This window comes from Micromesistius poutassou, assembly GCF_964030765.1.
Source record: "Micromesistius poutassou genome assembly, chromosome: 5".
Classification (NCBI taxonomy): Eukaryota; Metazoa; Chordata; class Actinopteri; order Gadiformes; family Gadidae; genus Micromesistius; species Micromesistius poutassou.
The window spans coordinates 19,636,684-19,656,133 of NC_140275.1; the positions used below are offsets into that span (position 1 = coordinate 19,636,684).

The 19,450-nt window shown below is 46.8% G+C and overlaps 2 protein-coding genes across 2 annotated transcripts; both read right to left on the bottom strand.

Moving 5' to 3' along the window:
- Positions 1–2,051: 2,051 nt before the first annotated feature.
- Positions 2,052–8,753, bottom strand: slc20a1a (solute carrier family 20 member 1a; the record flags this gene model as incomplete). The annotated part of the gene is made up of 10 exons (XM_084467614.1): positions 2,052–2,207; positions 2,494–2,578; positions 2,692–2,877; positions 3,357–3,864; positions 4,289–4,489; positions 4,727–4,846; positions 6,984–7,080; positions 7,271–7,356; positions 7,463–7,603; positions 8,405–8,753. 10 exons carry the CDS (start codon positions 8,751–8,753, stop codon positions 2,052–2,054), a joined length of 1,929 nt encoding a protein of 642 aa, XP_084323740.1.
- Positions 8,754–13,696: 4,943 nt separating this feature from the next.
- vgll4l (vestigial like 4 like) lies at positions 13,697–18,511 on the bottom strand (the record flags this gene model as incomplete). The annotated part of the gene is made up of 5 exons (XM_084468210.1): positions 13,697–14,001; positions 14,710–14,797; positions 15,481–15,715; positions 15,883–16,006; positions 18,445–18,511. The coding sequence occupies 5 exons, from the start codon at positions 18,509–18,511 to the stop codon at positions 13,697–13,699; spliced, it is 819 nt and encodes a 272-aa protein (XP_084324336.1).
- Between the last annotated feature and the right edge of the window lie 939 nt (positions 18,512–19,450).

Below are 19,450 nucleotides of genomic sequence, written 5' to 3' on the forward strand. Positions count from 1 at the left end.
CCCGACAGGGCGAACCGGGACACCGACGCGAAGCGGAAGTGGCTTGCTTCGCTTGCTTTCCCTGACAGCGGTCATTATAGTAATATAGCTGTGTGTATCTCCCGTTTTATAAATGATATTATAAAACGGGGGGCCTAAATCAAGCGATCTGATTGGTTCTCAACTGTTGTATATTGAGCGTATACACACAGCTATGACGCCCGTTCAGTTTACAGAGTCCAGTATCACTCCGCGCCTAACTTGAACTGTTGTTTATTTATATATAAAAGCGATAGCATAGTTCACTGAAGCCTAAAAAAAAGCCTGTAAAGCAATAGGCACACGGTCGCCGGCAATTTAGCCTTCTAAATTGCTAAATTGCCGGCGAACCAAGCTACCGTCTCTAGCCTTCTCTCTGAAGGACGCTACAGTGTGTTGCATAGCAACCGCCGTACACTTTGCCGGCAGCCAGGAGGGACTACTTTTCTGTATTCGTTAAAAAAAATGCTTTTCCGACTTTCTCGCTTTTTCAAAATTGAGGGTGTCTATGACTTTAATTTCGCCATATTTACGTAACCGTTTTATAAAAGCAATAGATCACTTCAGTCAGTGATATACGGTCATTATACCACAGTGAAGGGGGTCGCCGCCCCTCCGCTGCGCGTCGGGACGGACAACGCCCCTTAACTGTGGTATAATGAGCGTATACCACGGCCTGTCGTGATCTATTGCTTAATTATAAAACGGGTGGCTTAAATCAAGCGATCTGATTGGTTCCCAACTGTTGTATATTGAGCGTATACACACAGCTATGACGCCCGTTCAGTTTACAGAGTCCAGTATCACTCCGCGCCTAACTTGAACTGTTGTTTATTTATATATACAAGCGATAGCGTAGTTCACTGAAGCCTAAAAAAAGCCTGTAAAGCAATAGGCACACGGTCGCCGGCAATTTAGCCTTCTAAATTGCTAAATTGCCGGCGAACCAATTGTCTCTAGCCTTCTCTCTGAAGGACGCTACAGTGTGTTGCATAGCAACCGCCGTACACTTTGCCGGCAGCCAGGAGGGACTACTTTTCTGTATTCGTTAAAAAAAATGCTTTTCCGACTTTCTCGCTTTTTCAAAATTGAGGGTGTCTATGACTTTAATTTCGCCATATTTACGTAACCGTTTTATAAAAGCAATAGATCACTTCAGTCAGTGATATACGGTCATTATACCACAGTGAAGGGGGTCGCCGCCCCTCCGCTGCGCGTCGGGACGGACAACGCCCCTTAACTGTGGTATAATGAGCGTATACCACGGCCTGTCGTGATCTATTGCTTAAATATAAAATAGGCATTTGTGAATTGGTGAATATATATATATATATATATATACTTTATCATTGTTAAATGCCTCTATATTCTGTTTTAAGACACTATTGAAATAGAAATGTGTAAAACAGTCTACAACTGTGTCTCAACAAAAACCTTTTTGATTCCACCCGAAAAATATGAATATCCATATAGCTTCACACAAGCTTGTGTTTGGTAATTTATAATCCATCCCTGTAAACTCCCACCCTTATATACAATTGTATTAGCAAATGGCACATAATTACATGTTATGTCTGAAAGCGCCTGTCATTTCACTGCCATGAGATATGTGTTTATTATGAAGTAATTCAAGATGAATGACTTAACAACTTGATACGTCAACTTTCAATTGAAACAAGAACAAAAAAACAGTTTCCAATGGTGTTTATTTCACAAAACATTCATTAGTTTGATTCTATGAACATATGGTCATTTCATATCATCCAAATGTGTTGGATATTTACAGGCATTTTATGGCACCATTGTACAGTTGACATAAAAAACAGCAATTAAACATGTATGTACACACAAATAAAACGATCAAGGCAAATCAATCTGAGGCCGACGGCGGCCAGTTAAACAAAAACACAGACATAATCTTTCAACAACCACCCTCTGTGTAGCGTGATGTCTCTGAGCATCGGTCAAAGGGCTCACAGCATAACGTACACGAAGAGGGCCATGAGGCAGCCTCTGTTCATCGGTCAAAAGGCTCACAGGATGACGTGTACGAAGAGGGCCATGATGGCCGCGCTGATCAGACCCGAGATGGGAACGGTGACGAACCAGGCGATGAAGATGTTCCTGAACAGGCGCCAGTCCACGGCCTTCCTGGAGCGCAGCCACCCCACGGCCACCACCGACCCCACCTGTGAGACCAGATACCGTCAGCCACACAGCCGTCTACTGCTGGACACGCCGTAGCGGAGCTGGAGTCCGCCCTGGGCCCCAACACAACACATCTGAACAGCTGCTCACGTTGTTGAAGGCGGTTTACAAAACAAAAGCCCAGACCGGTTTACGGCGGCTTGCATCATGTTTCACCGGTGAGGGTTAGGGTAAGGGTTAGGGTTAGTATCGAGTGTCAATGTGTACAGTCATACATTTAGTGTTCTGCGTTGTTTTGCAAAGCAGAGTTTGAGCTCCACCACCTACCTTGCAGTGGGTGGTGCTTACAGGGAGACCGATATTGGACGCCACGACGACAGTCAGTGCCGACGCCAGTTCAATGCTGAAGCCACTGGATTGGACGACAACAGAACAAGGCAATGAGGGAACGTCCAAACCCATCCGCCGTTGAGACATTTCGTGTGAGGGGGCCACGTGCTAGTCGGCATCGGGCGGAGCAGTTACCTGGAGGGTGTGATGGGGGTCAGGTCTTTGCCCAAGGTCTGGATGACTCTCCGGCCCCACACCCACAGCCCGGCGCTGATGCCCACGCCCCCGTACAGGAGCAGCCAGATGGGCGTGGGGGCGCTGGAGGCCACAGAGCCGCTGTCGTACAGGAGCCAGAGGGCCACCAGGGGCCCGATGGCGTTGCTGCCAAACCAAGCGTAGACGCGTGTGAGTCCGCTGAAGGTGCACGCCCACATCCCCTCATATCAAGGACCACTTGTTCAGAGTTCACCTAGACTCTGCATAGCACCCCCCCCCCCCCCCCCCCCCCCCCCCGCACGCACTTATTGTATGTTGTACGTCCTGGCACTTAATGTACATACTTATTGTATGTTGTCCTTGCGCATCCTTGCACTTAAAAATAGTACTTAGCACCATGTAGCATCTTATTCTAGCTATATTTGTTGGATACAGGAAATTGGTTAATCTGACAATTGTTAGTGCTTGGCACTTGGTTCTATGAACGTCCTTATTGTACCGACAGCGATAAATTGTTTCTCTTTCTTCTGACAAATGTACTCGAGTCACTTTGGATGAAAGCGTCTGCTAAATGCCCTGCATGTAAATGCATGAGTGCCCAATTCCTTTGCGAAGAACCCAGACCCCCCCCCCCCTTGGCCTACCTGACGTCGTTGCCCCCGTGTGCAAAGGAGCCGAAGCAGGCGGTGAGGATCTGGAGGAACTGGAAGAGCGAGGAGACGGCGGGGTGGTCCACCTCCAGCTCGTCCTCCTCCACCTCCAGCTCCTTCCCGGCCTCGCTGTGCTCCGCGCTGCTGTCCTCCGCCCGCGCGCCCGCGCTCATGGCCGAGCTGTAGCTGCTGTAGCTGTCCACCCGGGACCTCCTCTGCATCGCCCCGCCGCCGCCGCCGCCGCCGCCGCCGCCTCCCTCCGCCGCCTCCTTGTACTTGGGGTCCCCCTGGATGCCGTAGATGGCCATGGTGTAGGAGGTGTAGCTGTTGTTCCTGCGGATGGGCCGCTCCTCCGTGTCGCTGTCGCCGATGCAGTCGCCCACCTTGGTCACGTGCAGCTTGTGCAGCAGGTCTTTGTAGAGGCCCGAGTCCTTGTGGACGGTGTGGGAGAGGCCGCTGTGAGGGTCCGTGATGGTCATGGGACCCACCAGGCCGTTCAGACCTTTAGAGAAACACACGTGCACCGCGATGCTTTGTGTTCATTTAGAGCATTTGGCAGACGCTTTTATCCAAAGCGACTTACAATCAGTACATTTGTCCGAAGAAAGTGAAACAATATATCGCTGTCGGTACAGTAAGGACGTTCATAGAAACAAGTGCCAAGCACTTACAACTGCTAGGTTAACTCATTCCCCCGTCTACCACAAAAATAGCTAGGATAAGATGCTACACGATGCTAAGTACTATTTTTAAGTGCAAGGACGTACAACATACAATAAGTGCGTAGGAGGGGTGGGGGTAGGCTAGGGGGAGGGGTGGGGGGGGGAGGCTATGCAGTCTAGAGTCCAGACTGCATAGAGTCCAGAGTCTAGGGTCCACCACGAGGGTATCTATAACAATAATTTGTACTGATATCTCTAACTCACCATTGCTGAGATCCGGATTTTTGGTGTCTATTCCGTTGCTGTCTAAGTCTGCGTCCGCTGAGTCTCCGAGCCTGAAGGCCACCTTCTGGCTGTCTTCTGCCGGGGCGCTGGGCAGAGGTCTGGGGGGCTCAGGTTCGGGTTCTGGGTCTGACGTGACCTTCTCCATCAGCTGTGTTTCACAGGGCCTAAGAGCCAATTCACCTAGCATACAAACAAACCTGTATCAGGTCGGAGCCATGGAACGGTGGAATGAGAAGTGAGAGCTGAAACAGCTGGCACAAGGCATTACTGACTGTGTTTATGATACGAAGCATCAACCCCCCCAAATAAATCAATAGAAAGTGAGGACATATAATGATTGAATATCTGTCGAAATGTGCTAAAGGTTTTACATGCATTAAATAAATAATACAATTGGTTTCAAGTCCCGTCACTCACGCTGGATCTTTTTCTTGAGGTGGGGGCAGACGATGAACCACACGAGCAGAGCGGTGGCGAGGGCGCAGCCCAGAGAAATGCCCAGCGTCCCCCACCAGGGCACCTGGTCGAAGCCCAGCACTGGAACACACACACACACACACACACACACACACACACACACACACACACACACACACACACACACACACACACACACACACACACACACACACACACACACACACACACACAAGGAAACAAACTTATGACAAAGGAACACTAGAGGATGGTGGCATATCACTACCATCCATCAAATGCGAATAACAATGTGATATATTATAAATATTATAGATATAACTATAAATAGTTTATGTTTTGTTAACAACTGCAAGCTGTCTGAGGTGTAACGCTGTGCTTTATTGTTCTCCAAAGCATGTTCTAACTAAGACATAGCTCTGGAGCACACTCTGGGTTAAATGGGAGCTTGCTTGATGTACCCCAAGAAAAAGCACTGCATGTTGCCAAACTTGTCTGGCAACATGCAGTATTACAACATTGCACTGTATTTGGCCTTGTCCGGCAACATGTAACCAATCACATTCAGGGATACAACGGCCATGGCTGGCTCTGCCCACGTAGTCCCAGAAAGATAACCACCATGCAAGGCAAAACACCTTGCGTGCACAAGGGCAGAGACAGCATTCGTGCACACGGGGGCGTCAGTTGCGTGCTGCTTCACTACACGTGTGCGCGCAATGAATTGTTTTTTCCTCACAGGCATAATTGTTGCTCTCAGTATATAATATAAATCAATAATAGTAAAAGTAGCAGTAAAAGTGCTCGTAATATTGATTTGTGTGAACGGATGTGTCAGTTGTACATGCACAAAGGCATTTTTGCTCATGATTTGCTGCCATACAAATTATTTTAGTATTATTGTTGGAACATTTCAGAAAATGTTGAGATATATAGGCCTTAACTGATACTGAAAATGATAAAACTAATTATAGTAGGCTACATCAGAAAGTAAAGCATACATAAAATGTAAAGTTTTAAACTATATCTATCAAATATATTTCAGAATGTGTCGTAAACAATACAACACTACAATATATGGTGTTACAGCACTTTAACCCCTCTCCAGCCTTGTGCATTTTGATCACATTGGTGAAGCAAGATTATCAAAATATCTCAACTGCCTCCCTTCCAAATTCCCTCGGTCAACAGTATCAGCATGATTACACGCTCAACCAAACAGATAGCATGTAGGATACAAACATGCATGGCCACGCAATGATAGTAAGAATACTAGGGGCTTGACTGAAGAGCGTTACAGGAGACAGATAACCGCTAAACCAAATAATACCCTTTAATCTTTAGTTCACTGGGGTTAGCATGACATTTTCAGATGATAACTTCCTTCTTTAGCATTGTTTACAAAAGTCTGAACTAACACACTTTGCTCTAATACGGGGGAAATGTCCTTGGGAAATACCCCACATTTCCCTGTGTTCAACATGAAGATCTTAGCTTATTGCAGTCTCAAGAGAGATGCTCAACCACAAAACAAACAATCTCAAACAGTTATCTCAACAGTCAAGAAATCAAACATGACGGGGTCATGTGGTATTATGGGAAAACGACACAGGAATCCTTGGATCAGAACAGAACAAAACACCGGCTTGTTTTTGATTAGAAGAGTTTCTCCGTCTATATCAGTGTGAGAGGTACAGTCTCCTGGGTGGTTTGATAGCAGGGGCTATAGTGGGTATTGTTCCTCACACACGCACATGCATGCACACACACACACACACACACACACACACACACACACACACACCTCAACATTGTGTTTAACTTTCTTGCTAATTAAAAGATTAATAACACTGTTATTATAGTCTTACACAACCATGTAATACATTTTTTTTTTTACAATCCTTGTTTCCTTCCTACTTACACCTAACATGTTTTGATGCCTCACTAGTCCAGGAACGACTACAGCTGCTGCATTGCTTTAGTAAGTCATTGCTTTAGATGAGCTAAGGCCGCTTTAGTATGCTTGAGTGAGTATTTGTTTGAGTATTGAGTGTGTGTGTGTGTGTGTGTGTGTGTGTGTGTGTATATGTGTGTATATGTGATTCCAAAGGGCCTCTTTCACAGTCTGTGCTTGTTGTGACGTAAACACACTGCCACCCGTGGGTGTACGTGTGTGTGTGTGTGTGTGTGTGTGTGTGTGTGTGTGTGTGTGTGTTTTGTGTGTGTGTCTGTGACTCACATGGGGCTCCTGTGTACAAGATGGAGAAGAGGTTGATGGCCATAGTGATAGCGTAGAAGACAGGGAGAGCTCGGAGGCCGTTGGGCACAGGGTTGGCCTGAGGAGGGTCAATGATACACACATTACATGTTGAGATCAACAACATGTCAGTAATACACACATCCCATGTTGAGATCAACAACCCTGCAATCCCTGTACCTAGATACATCCCGGTGCAGGGATGAGGGCGCCTCAGATCAACAACATCATGGGTTCAGGACTACAACAGTATTCCATTTTGCGCTCACCTTGTTGAGGATGAATTTACGGACAAAGTAGAAGAGAACTCCTGACATGATCCCAGACAGAAGAGGCGAGAGAAACCAGGATGCCACTGTTATGACAAATAGGCATTGTTAAAGACCCCTGTTGGTTATATTTTTGAAAAAAATGAATTTGCAATCATTTTTACGTTCATCTTTCACAGGGTACTTCTTTACCGATGCGAAGCAGTTCCATCCACTTGACCCCGTGGTGACCCCTGGCCACCATGGAGAACCCGATGGTGGCCCCCACAATGCAGTGCGTCCCAGAAATGGGGAGCTTCAGGAACGAAGCCGCCAGCTGCCACACGGCTGACCCTACAGAACACACACACACACACACACACACACACATACACAAACACACACATACACACACATACGGACACACACACACACACACACACACAAACACATACACACACATTCACACACAAATGCAATTTTATTATTCCACTTTACCAGACTGAAGTTACCAGCCAGCTTTAATAGTTTCTGTTTAATTGTAACTTCCATGCAAATTTCAATTGATGCTGATTGCTGAATATTCGCTCCGCCCATGGTGTGAATGCACCTTTAACCTTCATTTATCCAGACAGAGCACCTTTTTTTCTGACATTTTTTCAGGCAGAGTTTGAAACTGTCCCTTGATGATCCAGTGTGTAGAACGTAGTAGCAACTAGCTCAACCCCCTCACCCTCCATGTCCACTCACTACAGTAGTCTGTATCGCCCTGTGTTGTGTAAGCTGCCATTTTGGTTTTGACAATAAAGGGACATACATTGTTATCGCCCCAAGGGCGATGTAGATACAAAGACGACGAGTTAGTTTACCAAAACACAACGATTCTTATTTTCATGGGATTCAATTAAAAACATAGGAGAATTATATTCCATATCTGTCGTTCCACTAGATGCCACTAAATTCGACATAGTGTACCTACATACCGTTGTACATACAATCACACATGCTTTACCAACCAGCTACAAACAGGTTCAGAACCCTGCTTCTCAAACGGGTTTCACGCGACCAGAATCCCTCTCCCACAACAACCCTCCGGTCACACACGTCGTCCCCCCCCCCCCCCCCCGACACACACACACACGCCCAGCCACCTACCGAACATGGCGCTGACGGAGCCCGCCATCAGCACGTGCTCGGAGCCGTTGTACATGCGCACGTCGATGATGCCCTGGCGGATGGTCTCGCTGACCTTGGCCCCCAGCAGGATGGAGCCCACCGTCTCGAAGACGGTGGCCAGGACGCAGGCCTGCCGCAGGGTGACCACGCCCGAGCCCACCGCCGTGCCGAAGGAGTTGGCCACGTCGTTGGCGCCCACGGAGAAGGCCAGCACGAAGGCGATGACGAAGCCCAGCACCAGCAGCCACAGGTAGCCCTCCAGGTGGGTCTGGGCCTGCAGACCCACCGTGGCGGCGGTGGCCAGCGCCGCGAGGGCGGTGGTGTCCATGGCGAGAGAGGGGGGGGGGGGGGGGGGGGGGTCCTGTCTCGACCCTGAGGTCAGTGAGTCCAATGGGTCCGCTCTTAGTGTTATATAAATACACGCGTGGTTTCTCTGATATCGGAGCCTAATAGGTAGAAAGAAAACACGATGATGGATTTGGTGTTTGTCGCTATCGTGTCATGCTGATCGTCTGGGGTCGTGGTAAGATGAACTAGTATTGATGGAGGAAGGGAATCCATGATGCTGGCTGCCTCTGGGGAAATATACTGGAAGAAGAAAGGTGAATTTGGTTTAGTTTTAGAATAAATTACAAATAAGGTATATTATTATTATTATTATTATTATTATTATTATTATTCCTGCTTTATACGAGACAATAACTGGCTCAATAGTGTAATGGCAAATGAAGCAAGCAAAATGATATGGACCATATATGGAACAGATGTTTTTTTTCTCCATGTTAACCAGGAAGTAATTAATTAACCTACTTCAACCATCAGAAGTACCATTTGTAAGTTAAACATTCTTCAAACATATGTTGTGTGCAAAAACGTGCTCGGCAAATGAAGGAGCACATTAAATAATAATGCAGCCCTTGTCAAATAACTCTTACTTGAATAACTCAGTTAACGAACGTTGTAAGGTTATAAAGACCTCTAAAACTATTTAGGGTTAAATAATACAAGAAACAGGCTTCTTCACTATTCTTCACCTGGGCAGCCTAATCAATTGTAATTTAAAAGAAAAGGTCATAGCTGTGCACTGTATTTCCAAGATCAAATAAGGCAATTATAACTCAAACCCTAGTAAAATATGTTCAACTTAAAATTGTAATATATGTATACACGAGTAAAGAGTGTCCCCACTAACCTGTGCGAGCGAAAGTCTCGTGATGAGTTCGGGTGTGGGACGCACCTGTCCGTCAGCGCGAGAGCAACATGCAGGAACCGATCAGCCGCGAGACGCCCCCCGGTTTACCGTCTGCTCTGAAGGGTATCGCGGGACGCGGGCTCTTATACTCAGACCGTGGCTAGGCGGAGAAGGGCAGCGTGCTCACGCCCTCCAGAGTGATCACGAGACAGGCTAATGGTTTACTTGTTTGTGGCGCAGAAACACCTAATTACCGTTTTCTGCTCCTCAACGGGCCAATTGGGAGAGGCGGATGATGGATCCGGAATGTGTTTTGAGTGATTGATCACCTTTCCTTTTTGCCACTAGATTAGAATTAGATAAGATGTCATCATGTGGAACATCTCTCTCCCACAGGCCCACACGCCCATATAACGTTATTCGGGGTCCATTGATCTATGCTGGAGGTTTCACAGGACAAATGTGAGCCATAGAGCAAGTCACAAATAGTTACTGTTCAACCTCTTATTTACTATTAATTATCTTTTCTGTCAAACTCCAATGGAAAGTGGAACTACTTTTGTCAGTCAGCGGAAAATTAAAGACATTGAAAGCGCTGACAACTTTGTATTCATAACTAAGTATCATTACTGATTACTGAACGCATTGGAGAGAGGTAGTAGGCTACAGATACAATCTACTAAGACATTTATAGTGATTCTTTTTTGAAGACTGCACCTTGTCGGGGCCTTAGCCCCTTAGGCTATCTGTAGGCTGTAGACTCTGTTTTAGTTCAAAGTTTAATGAATGGATAATCCCAATATATTATAATCTACAATAATAGACTAAAGTGTAATACAGGTTTGTGTGTATGTTTGAGTGTGTACAAGTGTGTGTGTGTGTGTGTGTGTGTGTGTGTGTGTGTGTGTGTGTGTGTGTGCGTGCGTCCGTGTGTGTGTGTGTGTGTGTGTGTGTGTGTGTGTGTGTGTGTGTGTGTGTGTGTGTGTGTGTGTGTGTGTGTGTGCGTGCGTGTGTGTGTTCGGAGTGTTCAAAATGGTGAGATGTAGCTGACTTGTTTTACCAGGCCAATCATTACCTCTTCTGTACTGAAGGAACAGAGGTGAAACCATGTTCGTGTTTGGAGCACATTTGGTCAGATCATGACTTGTACATAACAGCCTGTTCTAAGGTAGGTAGGCCTGTTTGTATGCTTCTATGATCGTATAAGCCACAGGTCACAGTAAATAAAGTGAACGAGATCAGTAAATGTAGCCCTTAATATTTAATCAGGATTATCTTTACTTGGAGGGAGATCTTCTGCATGAACGGTGGCATCAATGTTTCTTATTATAACCCCAATTCTGTTCAAAGTATTTTTAGACCGAGTAGCAACAAGCATGTTTACAACAGTTCATACCACACATGTAGGCTATAAACAAAACACGTTTTAAACGTTCTTTATTTGTATACTTCCCCAATGTTTACTAAATTTTACATCTTTTTTGAAGTCCCATATAATTGCACGGTAATGACCGTTGCTTGGGTGGTTTTCCCTACACACACAACACACTGATCTCTCGGAGCCATGCGGCGTCTGTTCGCTGTTTTGACAGACAGGGGGGCAAGGTGCTCCACAACGTTCCCAGAGAGATTTACCAAACGTTAGTGTGGTTATACATAATGGTGTATAATTACGACTCTTCAGGTAAACACCTGAAGTAAATGGTGTTTACACCCATGGCTGATCAACTTTCACGAACAAACGCCTTTTGTTAGTTTTTTTAAACCTGAGAAAATGCTCTTCAAAACATTCACATGAAGTGTCTCGGATGGGGTCTATGCCTTCTCCAGCCAGTAGGGGGCGCCACTATCTTTTACACACAGTAGGTCTACAACCGTGACCCATTAATCAGATCAAAATAAAAGAGGCATTTCTCTCTTTTTTTTTTCATGCTGTTCTCATCTGTAAAATGTCTCTTTTGAAATTAAGAGTTTTGCTAAAAAAATATTTAGTTAAACGTTTATGAAGTTGAACTTTTTTTTTTGTGTGTGTGTGTGTGTGTGTGTGTGTGTGTGTGTGTGTGTGTGTGTGTGTGTGTGTGTGTGTGTGTGTGTGTGTGCGTGCGTGCGTGGTGTGCATGTGTGCGCGCGCTTGCGTGTATGTATACATTCATGGTGTTTAGAATGTTTCTCTGAAAGATTTTGTTTCAGATATGAGCTATGCTACTTGATTGGTTGATTTTTTTTTTGAAGATTGTTAGATTTGTTAGCAACTGGTTGATATGCAAAACATAACTTGTATAATTTATCGCAGCGGCATACTGGTGCACTACGCCCGCTGCCCTCTAGGTGTCGTTGATGTCTCTGTTCTAATAAAACCGTCAAAGAATGCATTCCAGGTGGAAATACCAGTTTGAAACCACTTGAAACAGGGAGCAAATAATAGTAATATCCATCCAGTTCTTATGTGTGCACAGCAAAACTGCCAGACCAAGTACCAAACAGTGTATACACACACAGAAATGTCAGAAATGTCCTTCGTACCTTGAAGTGTGTGCTGATACCCCATCTACTCATGTACCAATATAATCAAACTCCGGCATAATCTTCATTTTTGGTTTTATTTTATAAGAAATACAAATTCCCAACCAAGTTGCACAGTTCCACAGCATCAAACCACATGAACCACATGCTAGCTTGTCCCAGCAATTTAGCAAACAAAAAACTGAAAACACGGGCACTTCCACCGTCTCACATAACGCTGGAAACGTCTCTCCCTTAATCATTAAGGGTTTTTTTTTTTTTTAAAGTGGAACAAGATTGAGCATGCAAATAAGCAACTGACGAGCAAAAGGCTGTTTCTCATGGTCAGGCCTGGTTCTCTCGCCTTACCCTGCCTTCCTGCTCTTCCCTCCCTCCCTGGGCCTTGCCAAACAGGATCTGTAGGATCTGACAGAGTGATTTTCTCAGGAGACAGGAATGTCAGAACACAAGCCCTAAAGTGCCTGCTGGGACACGAATCTGCATTCCCTGAACCTACGGGGGAAAATCCAACACGCAGACACACTGCTCTCCTCCTCCCGTCCCTCGATCTGCGTTCAGTCACATACACAACCACCACGGCTCATCCGGATGCAATGCCGACAGACACACACACACACACACACACACTGACTCACGGCTGAAATTAACCTGTCTGGGGTGCTCGCCCTTTCAACAGGCAGGTGTCCGTGTGAGCGTCTGACCTGAAAGAGCGCCGTAGATCTAGGAGCGCTCTCTAACCCGTACTCTGAGCTTGTTCTGGCTTGTGACACACAGATGTGCGCCATAGAGCTGTGTTCTTGTGGTTGTCTCTAAAGCAACAAAATGTGTGAGCTCATGTTCTTTTTTTCGAGGTGACCTACCTCAGCTATCTGAACAACGCACTATTAAACAAGTTGTTGAATGGCAGACACACAATTGCAAGATTTTGGCCTGACATATACTGGATTTTTTTTTTTGAAGCTATCAGATGTTTTACTTTTGATAAAAGTTAAAAAACCCGACACCAGTAGGTATTTCCATAAAGGAATGAATATAAGGAGTGACTTCAGAATATAAATACAATGACACGGTTTACAATCAGACTGCATGAAATGAATGACACCAAAGAATACTAAAGGAAATGTAAAGGATTTGATTGGTCCAATCCCAGTCATCCCTTGTCAACCTCTACTCCAGCTACTAAAGCGCTATTCACAAGCAGTAAAAAAAAATAAGAAACCACCCCTGAATACACTCCTATTAATGCTACCTTTGTTTGCACTAATGGCTCTTTGATTCAGAGACACCTTTTCCAACGGGTCGTCCACATTCACCACACCTCAGTGTCCGGCGTGTCTGTGTTTGTGTGTGTGTTTGTGTGTGTGTGTGTGTTTGTGTGTGTGTGTGTGTGTGTGACAGAGTGACCTCTAAACGCCTTTCTGGTCACCTTTGATTCCTCGCAGAGCACAGAGACACCCACTGAAATGTGAACCGTAATTCGAAAAACAAGTCCAACTGAAACAAGTCCAGCTCAGAGGTCTCTCCCCCCCCCCCAACCCCGTCCCGTCCCGGCGGTCTCAGTTAAGGACCCAGGGGCCGGAGGTGGGCGAGGAGGTGCTGCTCCCTGCCCCCTTGTGGGCCAGGTTCAGGGTCTGGCCGTAGACGGGCGAGTGCGTGACGCTGGGCGAGCTGGGCGGCGTGGAGGAGCAGGACGACGACTTGGACTTGATCTGGAGCCACTTCTCGCCCAGGGCCTTGGCGAAGTGGTCGTCCACCGAGACGCCGATGGAGGCCTGCTGGGGGTGGGCGCGCCGGTACGCCGCCCCCAGGCTCCTCTGGAAGTGCTCCTCCACCCCGTGGTCGTAGCTGCTGTCGGAGGTGACTGCGCACGGAGAGAGGGGGGGGGGGGGGGGGGGGGGGGAGGCGTTGGTTAGTGTAATGTGACGCACGTACGGACACACAGACAGACACACACACGCACACGCATGCATACGTACACACGCATGCATACGTAAACGCACGCACACACACACACACACACACACACACACACACACACACACACACACACACTAGTAATGTTCCTCTAATCCAGGGGTGGCCAAACTAAGGCCCGGGGGCCAAATGCGGCCTGTTGGTCTCTTTTAAGTGGCCCGCCATGAAATCTCTACATAAAATGTAATGTGGCCCATTCTTCTATGTACATTTTACTCAGACAGTTAAAAGATTGCTCATAGATCTCAACAATTAAACAATTGGAATAATAGGATTGAGTACTACAGTATTATAGAATGCTTTGGCAATCAAATGGGGTTTTCTGGTCTACATACACATGTTGCTCTTTCAGTTTTAACTGGTTGAAAACTGGCGATCTTGATTTTATATTTTATATTGCCCCCTGACGTTCTCATTCTTTCTGTATGCGGCCCACAAGCAAAAAAGTTTGGCCACCCCTGCTCTAATCAAAGATGTGAATATAGCTCATCTATTGGGACACATCCACACACTGAGAGGCATTCACCACCGTGGTGGAGCAGCCTCTAGGTGAGGTGTAATGGCTGGGGGGGGGGGGGGAGAGAGAGGAACTGACCTGATGAGTTCCTGCTGTGGCCCACAGACCTCGACACGGTTCCGGAGCTCCGGACCGAAGACACACAGGTGATCACAGAGGGACGCATCTAAAGGAACAAAAGGAGACAAGAGACCGATGAGAATCCCAGATCACAGAAGGAAAATCCCCTGGATACAACAGAGAAATGATCAGCACACAATATCAGAATTCACTTCCCTTATTTTCCCTTTCATTGTTCAGTTGAGATTGCAACACAACCCTTCCGTAACTGTATATTCTTCCAAAACGACATTTTGTGGGAGTTCTTTTTTGTTAGGAAAACAAAGATACCCGAGAAGCGATTAAACAGGTTGGGCTTGCTAACGGGAGAGTGAGCGCTCCCAGTGTGATGGCATCAACAGAGCAGGGAGCCGTCCCACTGTTTGGTCTTGTTCGCCACATTCTTCCCTGGATTGCTCACATTTTCTATCCCGATTCTGGCTGGGTTGCATAGCGCGGACGTGCACGGGCCTGTGAGGGATCCGGGGAATAGGATGCCTGAGTCGTTGTGTTTGATGACTCCAGATAATGGGCGATACACAGTCGCTCTGGGAGCCTGCAGCTATGCTGAGACTACAGAGCCAGACACTCCCACCCACACACACACACACGCACACACACTCACACACACACACACACACAGGGGTGGCAGTGGGCCGGCCAAGTCGCAGCGGGCATGTTGTCCTCGGACAGTGACAGAGGCCTTTTGAATCACTTGAGTCGGGAACAACACGGCGTCGATCGTGTTACCTGCGCTTGGCTGGGGGCGGAGCCTGTCGTCTTGTCCTTTGTGGCGTCGGATTCCTCCCGCCGCGGCCTCTTGATGAGGGCCAGCGGCTCGTCCATGACCGGGGCGTAGTACGCGTGGTGGGGCAGGGGGCTGGTGGGGCTGGGGGTGGGGCTCCAGGTGGACGTGGGGCTCGGCGGGACGGGGAGCACAGGGGCTCTCTGGGGGCCCCTGCTCCGGCTCAGGGCCCTCTCTCGCCTGGGACACAGAGAGCGAGACAGACAGACCTGGTTTATTTCATTGATGTGGAAATCATGGGTTCTGCATGCTTGCACGTTTCCCTGCTTTTGTTGTTGCGGTCGACTGAACCTTTGAATAGTTGTATTAAATTTTGAACAAAAATGATAAATAATAGTTTTGCTGACCTTTCCTCCAGAGTCAGGCCGCGGTCGTGGCTGCGCTTGCGTTTGATTGGGTAGACGGCGGGGCCTCGAACCCGTTCTGTGGTCATGTGTCGGTACCGGTCCTCACTCCTCAGGTTGGGCTGACCTTTTTTCAAAAGAAAAAAGAACATATTCCTGGGTTAATAAACAGCTTGAGGGCGACTCTGCAGCGGTGTGACAGTAATGAGACAGTCATCTGGGGTTAAAGATGAAACAGGTGGTTTCAGAGGCCGTCAGTTAACAAAGCAAAATGGATGTTGATACTTCTGAGGACAGGGTGGTTGTTTTGATGTGTGACACATTCGCGGATGACTAATAATCGTGGGAAATGTTCCTTTACCCATTAATTGTAAACTTCGTTAAGCTGGAGAACTTGAACTACCTGATTAGTGTGTCTTACAACACACTATACATCTGCCTCAATACTAACGGTAAATGTTGTTTTTCTGCATAAGCTTGGCATGCAGCCTGCTCAATCGTTTTCTTTTTATGTTCCTTTTTTTTTTTCTTCCTTTGGATTTAAGAGCAACCCTGACTTCATAGGGCGTGTGTCTGAGGTACAAAGACTGGCTGAGCAACAAGAAAGTGGCTGTTGATGTTGGCCTTTTTATGTCGTTATATCAGTTTGAATCTCACCCAAACGCTTCCTGATCAAAAAAACTTTCGTTTTTTTAATCAAAGCAACAGTTTCTGCCACACAAACACATTGTGAGGCCCTTTGTGTTTGACGTATTTAATTGCTCGAGTAATTAAAGGTTGAAATGTTGGTGTGTGTGTGTGTGTATGTGTTGGTTTGTGCACCAGAGTGTGTGACTCTGTGTGTGTGTGTGTGTGTGTGTGTGTGTGTTGGTTTGTGCACCAGAGTGTGTGACTGTGTGTGTGTGTGTGTGTGTGTGTGTGTGTTGGTTTGTGCACCAGAGTGTGTGACTATGTGTGTGTGTGTGTGTCTGTTGGTTTGTGCGCTAGAGTGTGTGATTATGTGTGTATGTGTGTGTGTGTGTGTGTGTGTGTGTGTGTGTGTTGGTTTGTGCACCAGAGTGTGTGACTGTGTGTGTGTGTGTGTGTGTGTGTGTGTTGGTTTGTGCACCAGAGTGTGTGACTATGTGTGTGTGTGTGTGTCTGTTGGTTTGTGCGCTAGAGTGTGTGATTATGTGTGTATGTGTGTGTGTGTGTGTGTGTGTGTGTGTGTGTGTGTGTGTTGGTTGGTTTGTGCACCAGAGTGTGTGACTGTGTGTGTGTGTCTGTTGGTTTGTGCACTAGAGTGTGTGTGTGTGTGTGTGTGTGTGTGTGTGTGTCTGTTGGTTTGTGCGCTAGAGTGTGTGATTATGTGTATGTGTGTGTGTGTGTGTGTGTGTGTGTGTGTGTTGGTTGGTTTGTGCACCAGAGTGTGTGTGTGTGTGTGTGTGTGTGTGTGTGTGTGTGTGTGTGTGTGTGTTGGTTTGTGCACCAGCGTGTGTGATTATGTGTGTGTGTGTGTGTGTGTGTGTGGGGGGGGGGGGGCTGGTGGGTCTGGGTGACAACAATGAATGCAGATGTTGCTGATAGTTGTGCATACAGTCACAACACAACCCGTCTGGACACCTTTTAGTGGACGAAGAACCACGGACAGGTGATGCCCTTCACAAGGTGCTCTGACTGTACTCAGGTGACCTGAAGCCAGAGCACCTCTCTAACGCCCAGGAACCCACTCTCGGCACTCAACTGTATTCAAACGGGACGCGGGAATACGCTTCAAACAAAGAAGGAAGCTGAGAGAAATCAGCACATAGAGCCCAGCTACTGCACAGGCAGCGAGTACAATGGAGAGGTGATCATCTCTGCTGGGCTGTCACACCTCGCTGCTCCTGTGAATACACATTCTTAACTGGCTAACCACTGTAGGCACAGCGCAGTGGAGGGGAGGGGTGAGGGGGGTGGGTGCAGGTGAAACCACACCTATGCTGATTTTCTGATGCCTCAGGCATGATTATTTCTTCAGCATTACCAGAACCAACACATCGCCTGGCCCTGACCTGTCTGTACTGTGCACTGCATGTGCAGATTCAGCCAGAAATAGGAAGCAAGATCTTCCGCTCAGTCTTCAGTCCATGAAGGATAGAAATGAATGAGAGGTTTCATATTTGTAATTATATTCATTTGGTTGTTTAAATTTGAATAGTGTTTCTGTATTCTTCTTTATTCTATATTAATCAAAAATGTTTGGAATTCAAAACTTAGTTTACAGACATGCGTGTGAATGTTGTTCTTAGTTTTCATAACATATAAAGAGCTGTTTGGTAACGTAGAGCTGTATCAAATGAGTGTGTAAAAATATACTGTTTATAAGAGTATATATATATATATATATATACACACTTTGTAGCATGACTATACACCACACAGACTGTTTAATGTAAGAGTTTCCCAGGATTACAATGATATGCAAATATTGCACCAAAGTTGTGAGATGGTTGAGAAAGTGGAGAGAAGCATATTCATCAAGGCAAGGTAATGTTTATCACACCGTGACGTAAAGTAAAGATGCAGAGTTAATATCAAACATACCTTCCAAGATGTAGACCTTGAAGCCGCTGCTCATCCGGGTTATATAGTGAAAATTGGCCACAGCCATGGCTTCTCTTCTTCCGCAGAATACAAAGAGAAATGTAGAGAAACACCTTGACTGCTGGGGCTTGCGGGACACAATGAGCCCTAGTTATGGGTTGGGTTAATAGGTAATGAGATGCTGGCTCTGAACTCCACCAGGTAATGTATCAGGTGTGAGCAGAGCTGTGCTATGGCTTCCCTTTGACTCTCTCCCAGTGCTCCTATTGGCCGCCTCCAAGCCAATCAAAAGCCTTTCCCTCCTTTCTCTCAGTTCGCTTGTTGTGCTGCGGGCACAAGAGGGACCATCTCAGGCGTTGAGTAATCGCGCTTTCACCCCCTGGCTCGGTTCTCCAAAACAAACCACACTATTCCACTAATACTACACAGTAATAGTATAGTAATAGTAACATAGTATGTTATTCAAGATATAATTGGATTCAAGTATATTTAATTCAAGCTCAATCAGGACTACCTGGGAAACGCACCAGAGCTAACCCTATACTTTTTCTTCCCCCCTTTATTAAAAAGCACCTCCCTCAGGCTGTGTAGGAATTGAAGTCCACGTGTTTACCTTATGAAGTCAGCACCTGCTCTTTGTCTTCCCCCCCCGTCCCCCCGTCCCCCCGTCCCCCCGCCACACACACACACACACACACACAACCCCCTACCCTCCTTTATGCCGCAAATCTAAAATCTCACCAAACCACATTTTTGCGCTGAGTTGTCTCTCCGAGGAGCCCACCGTCATTCCTGCTGACCTGCCCGGACACGCACCCAGCTGGGGCCCGGCCTCCCCGCTAATCCTGGGCCCTTTGTTGACGGCCAGACAAAGAGCCCTAAGTCCCAGAACCTGCAGCTGCCAGGAGACCTGTCCTGCCGGAGCACGCCAAAGAGGAAGTCTGGACACACACACACACACACACACACACATGCAGGCGCACACATACACACACACACAGACACA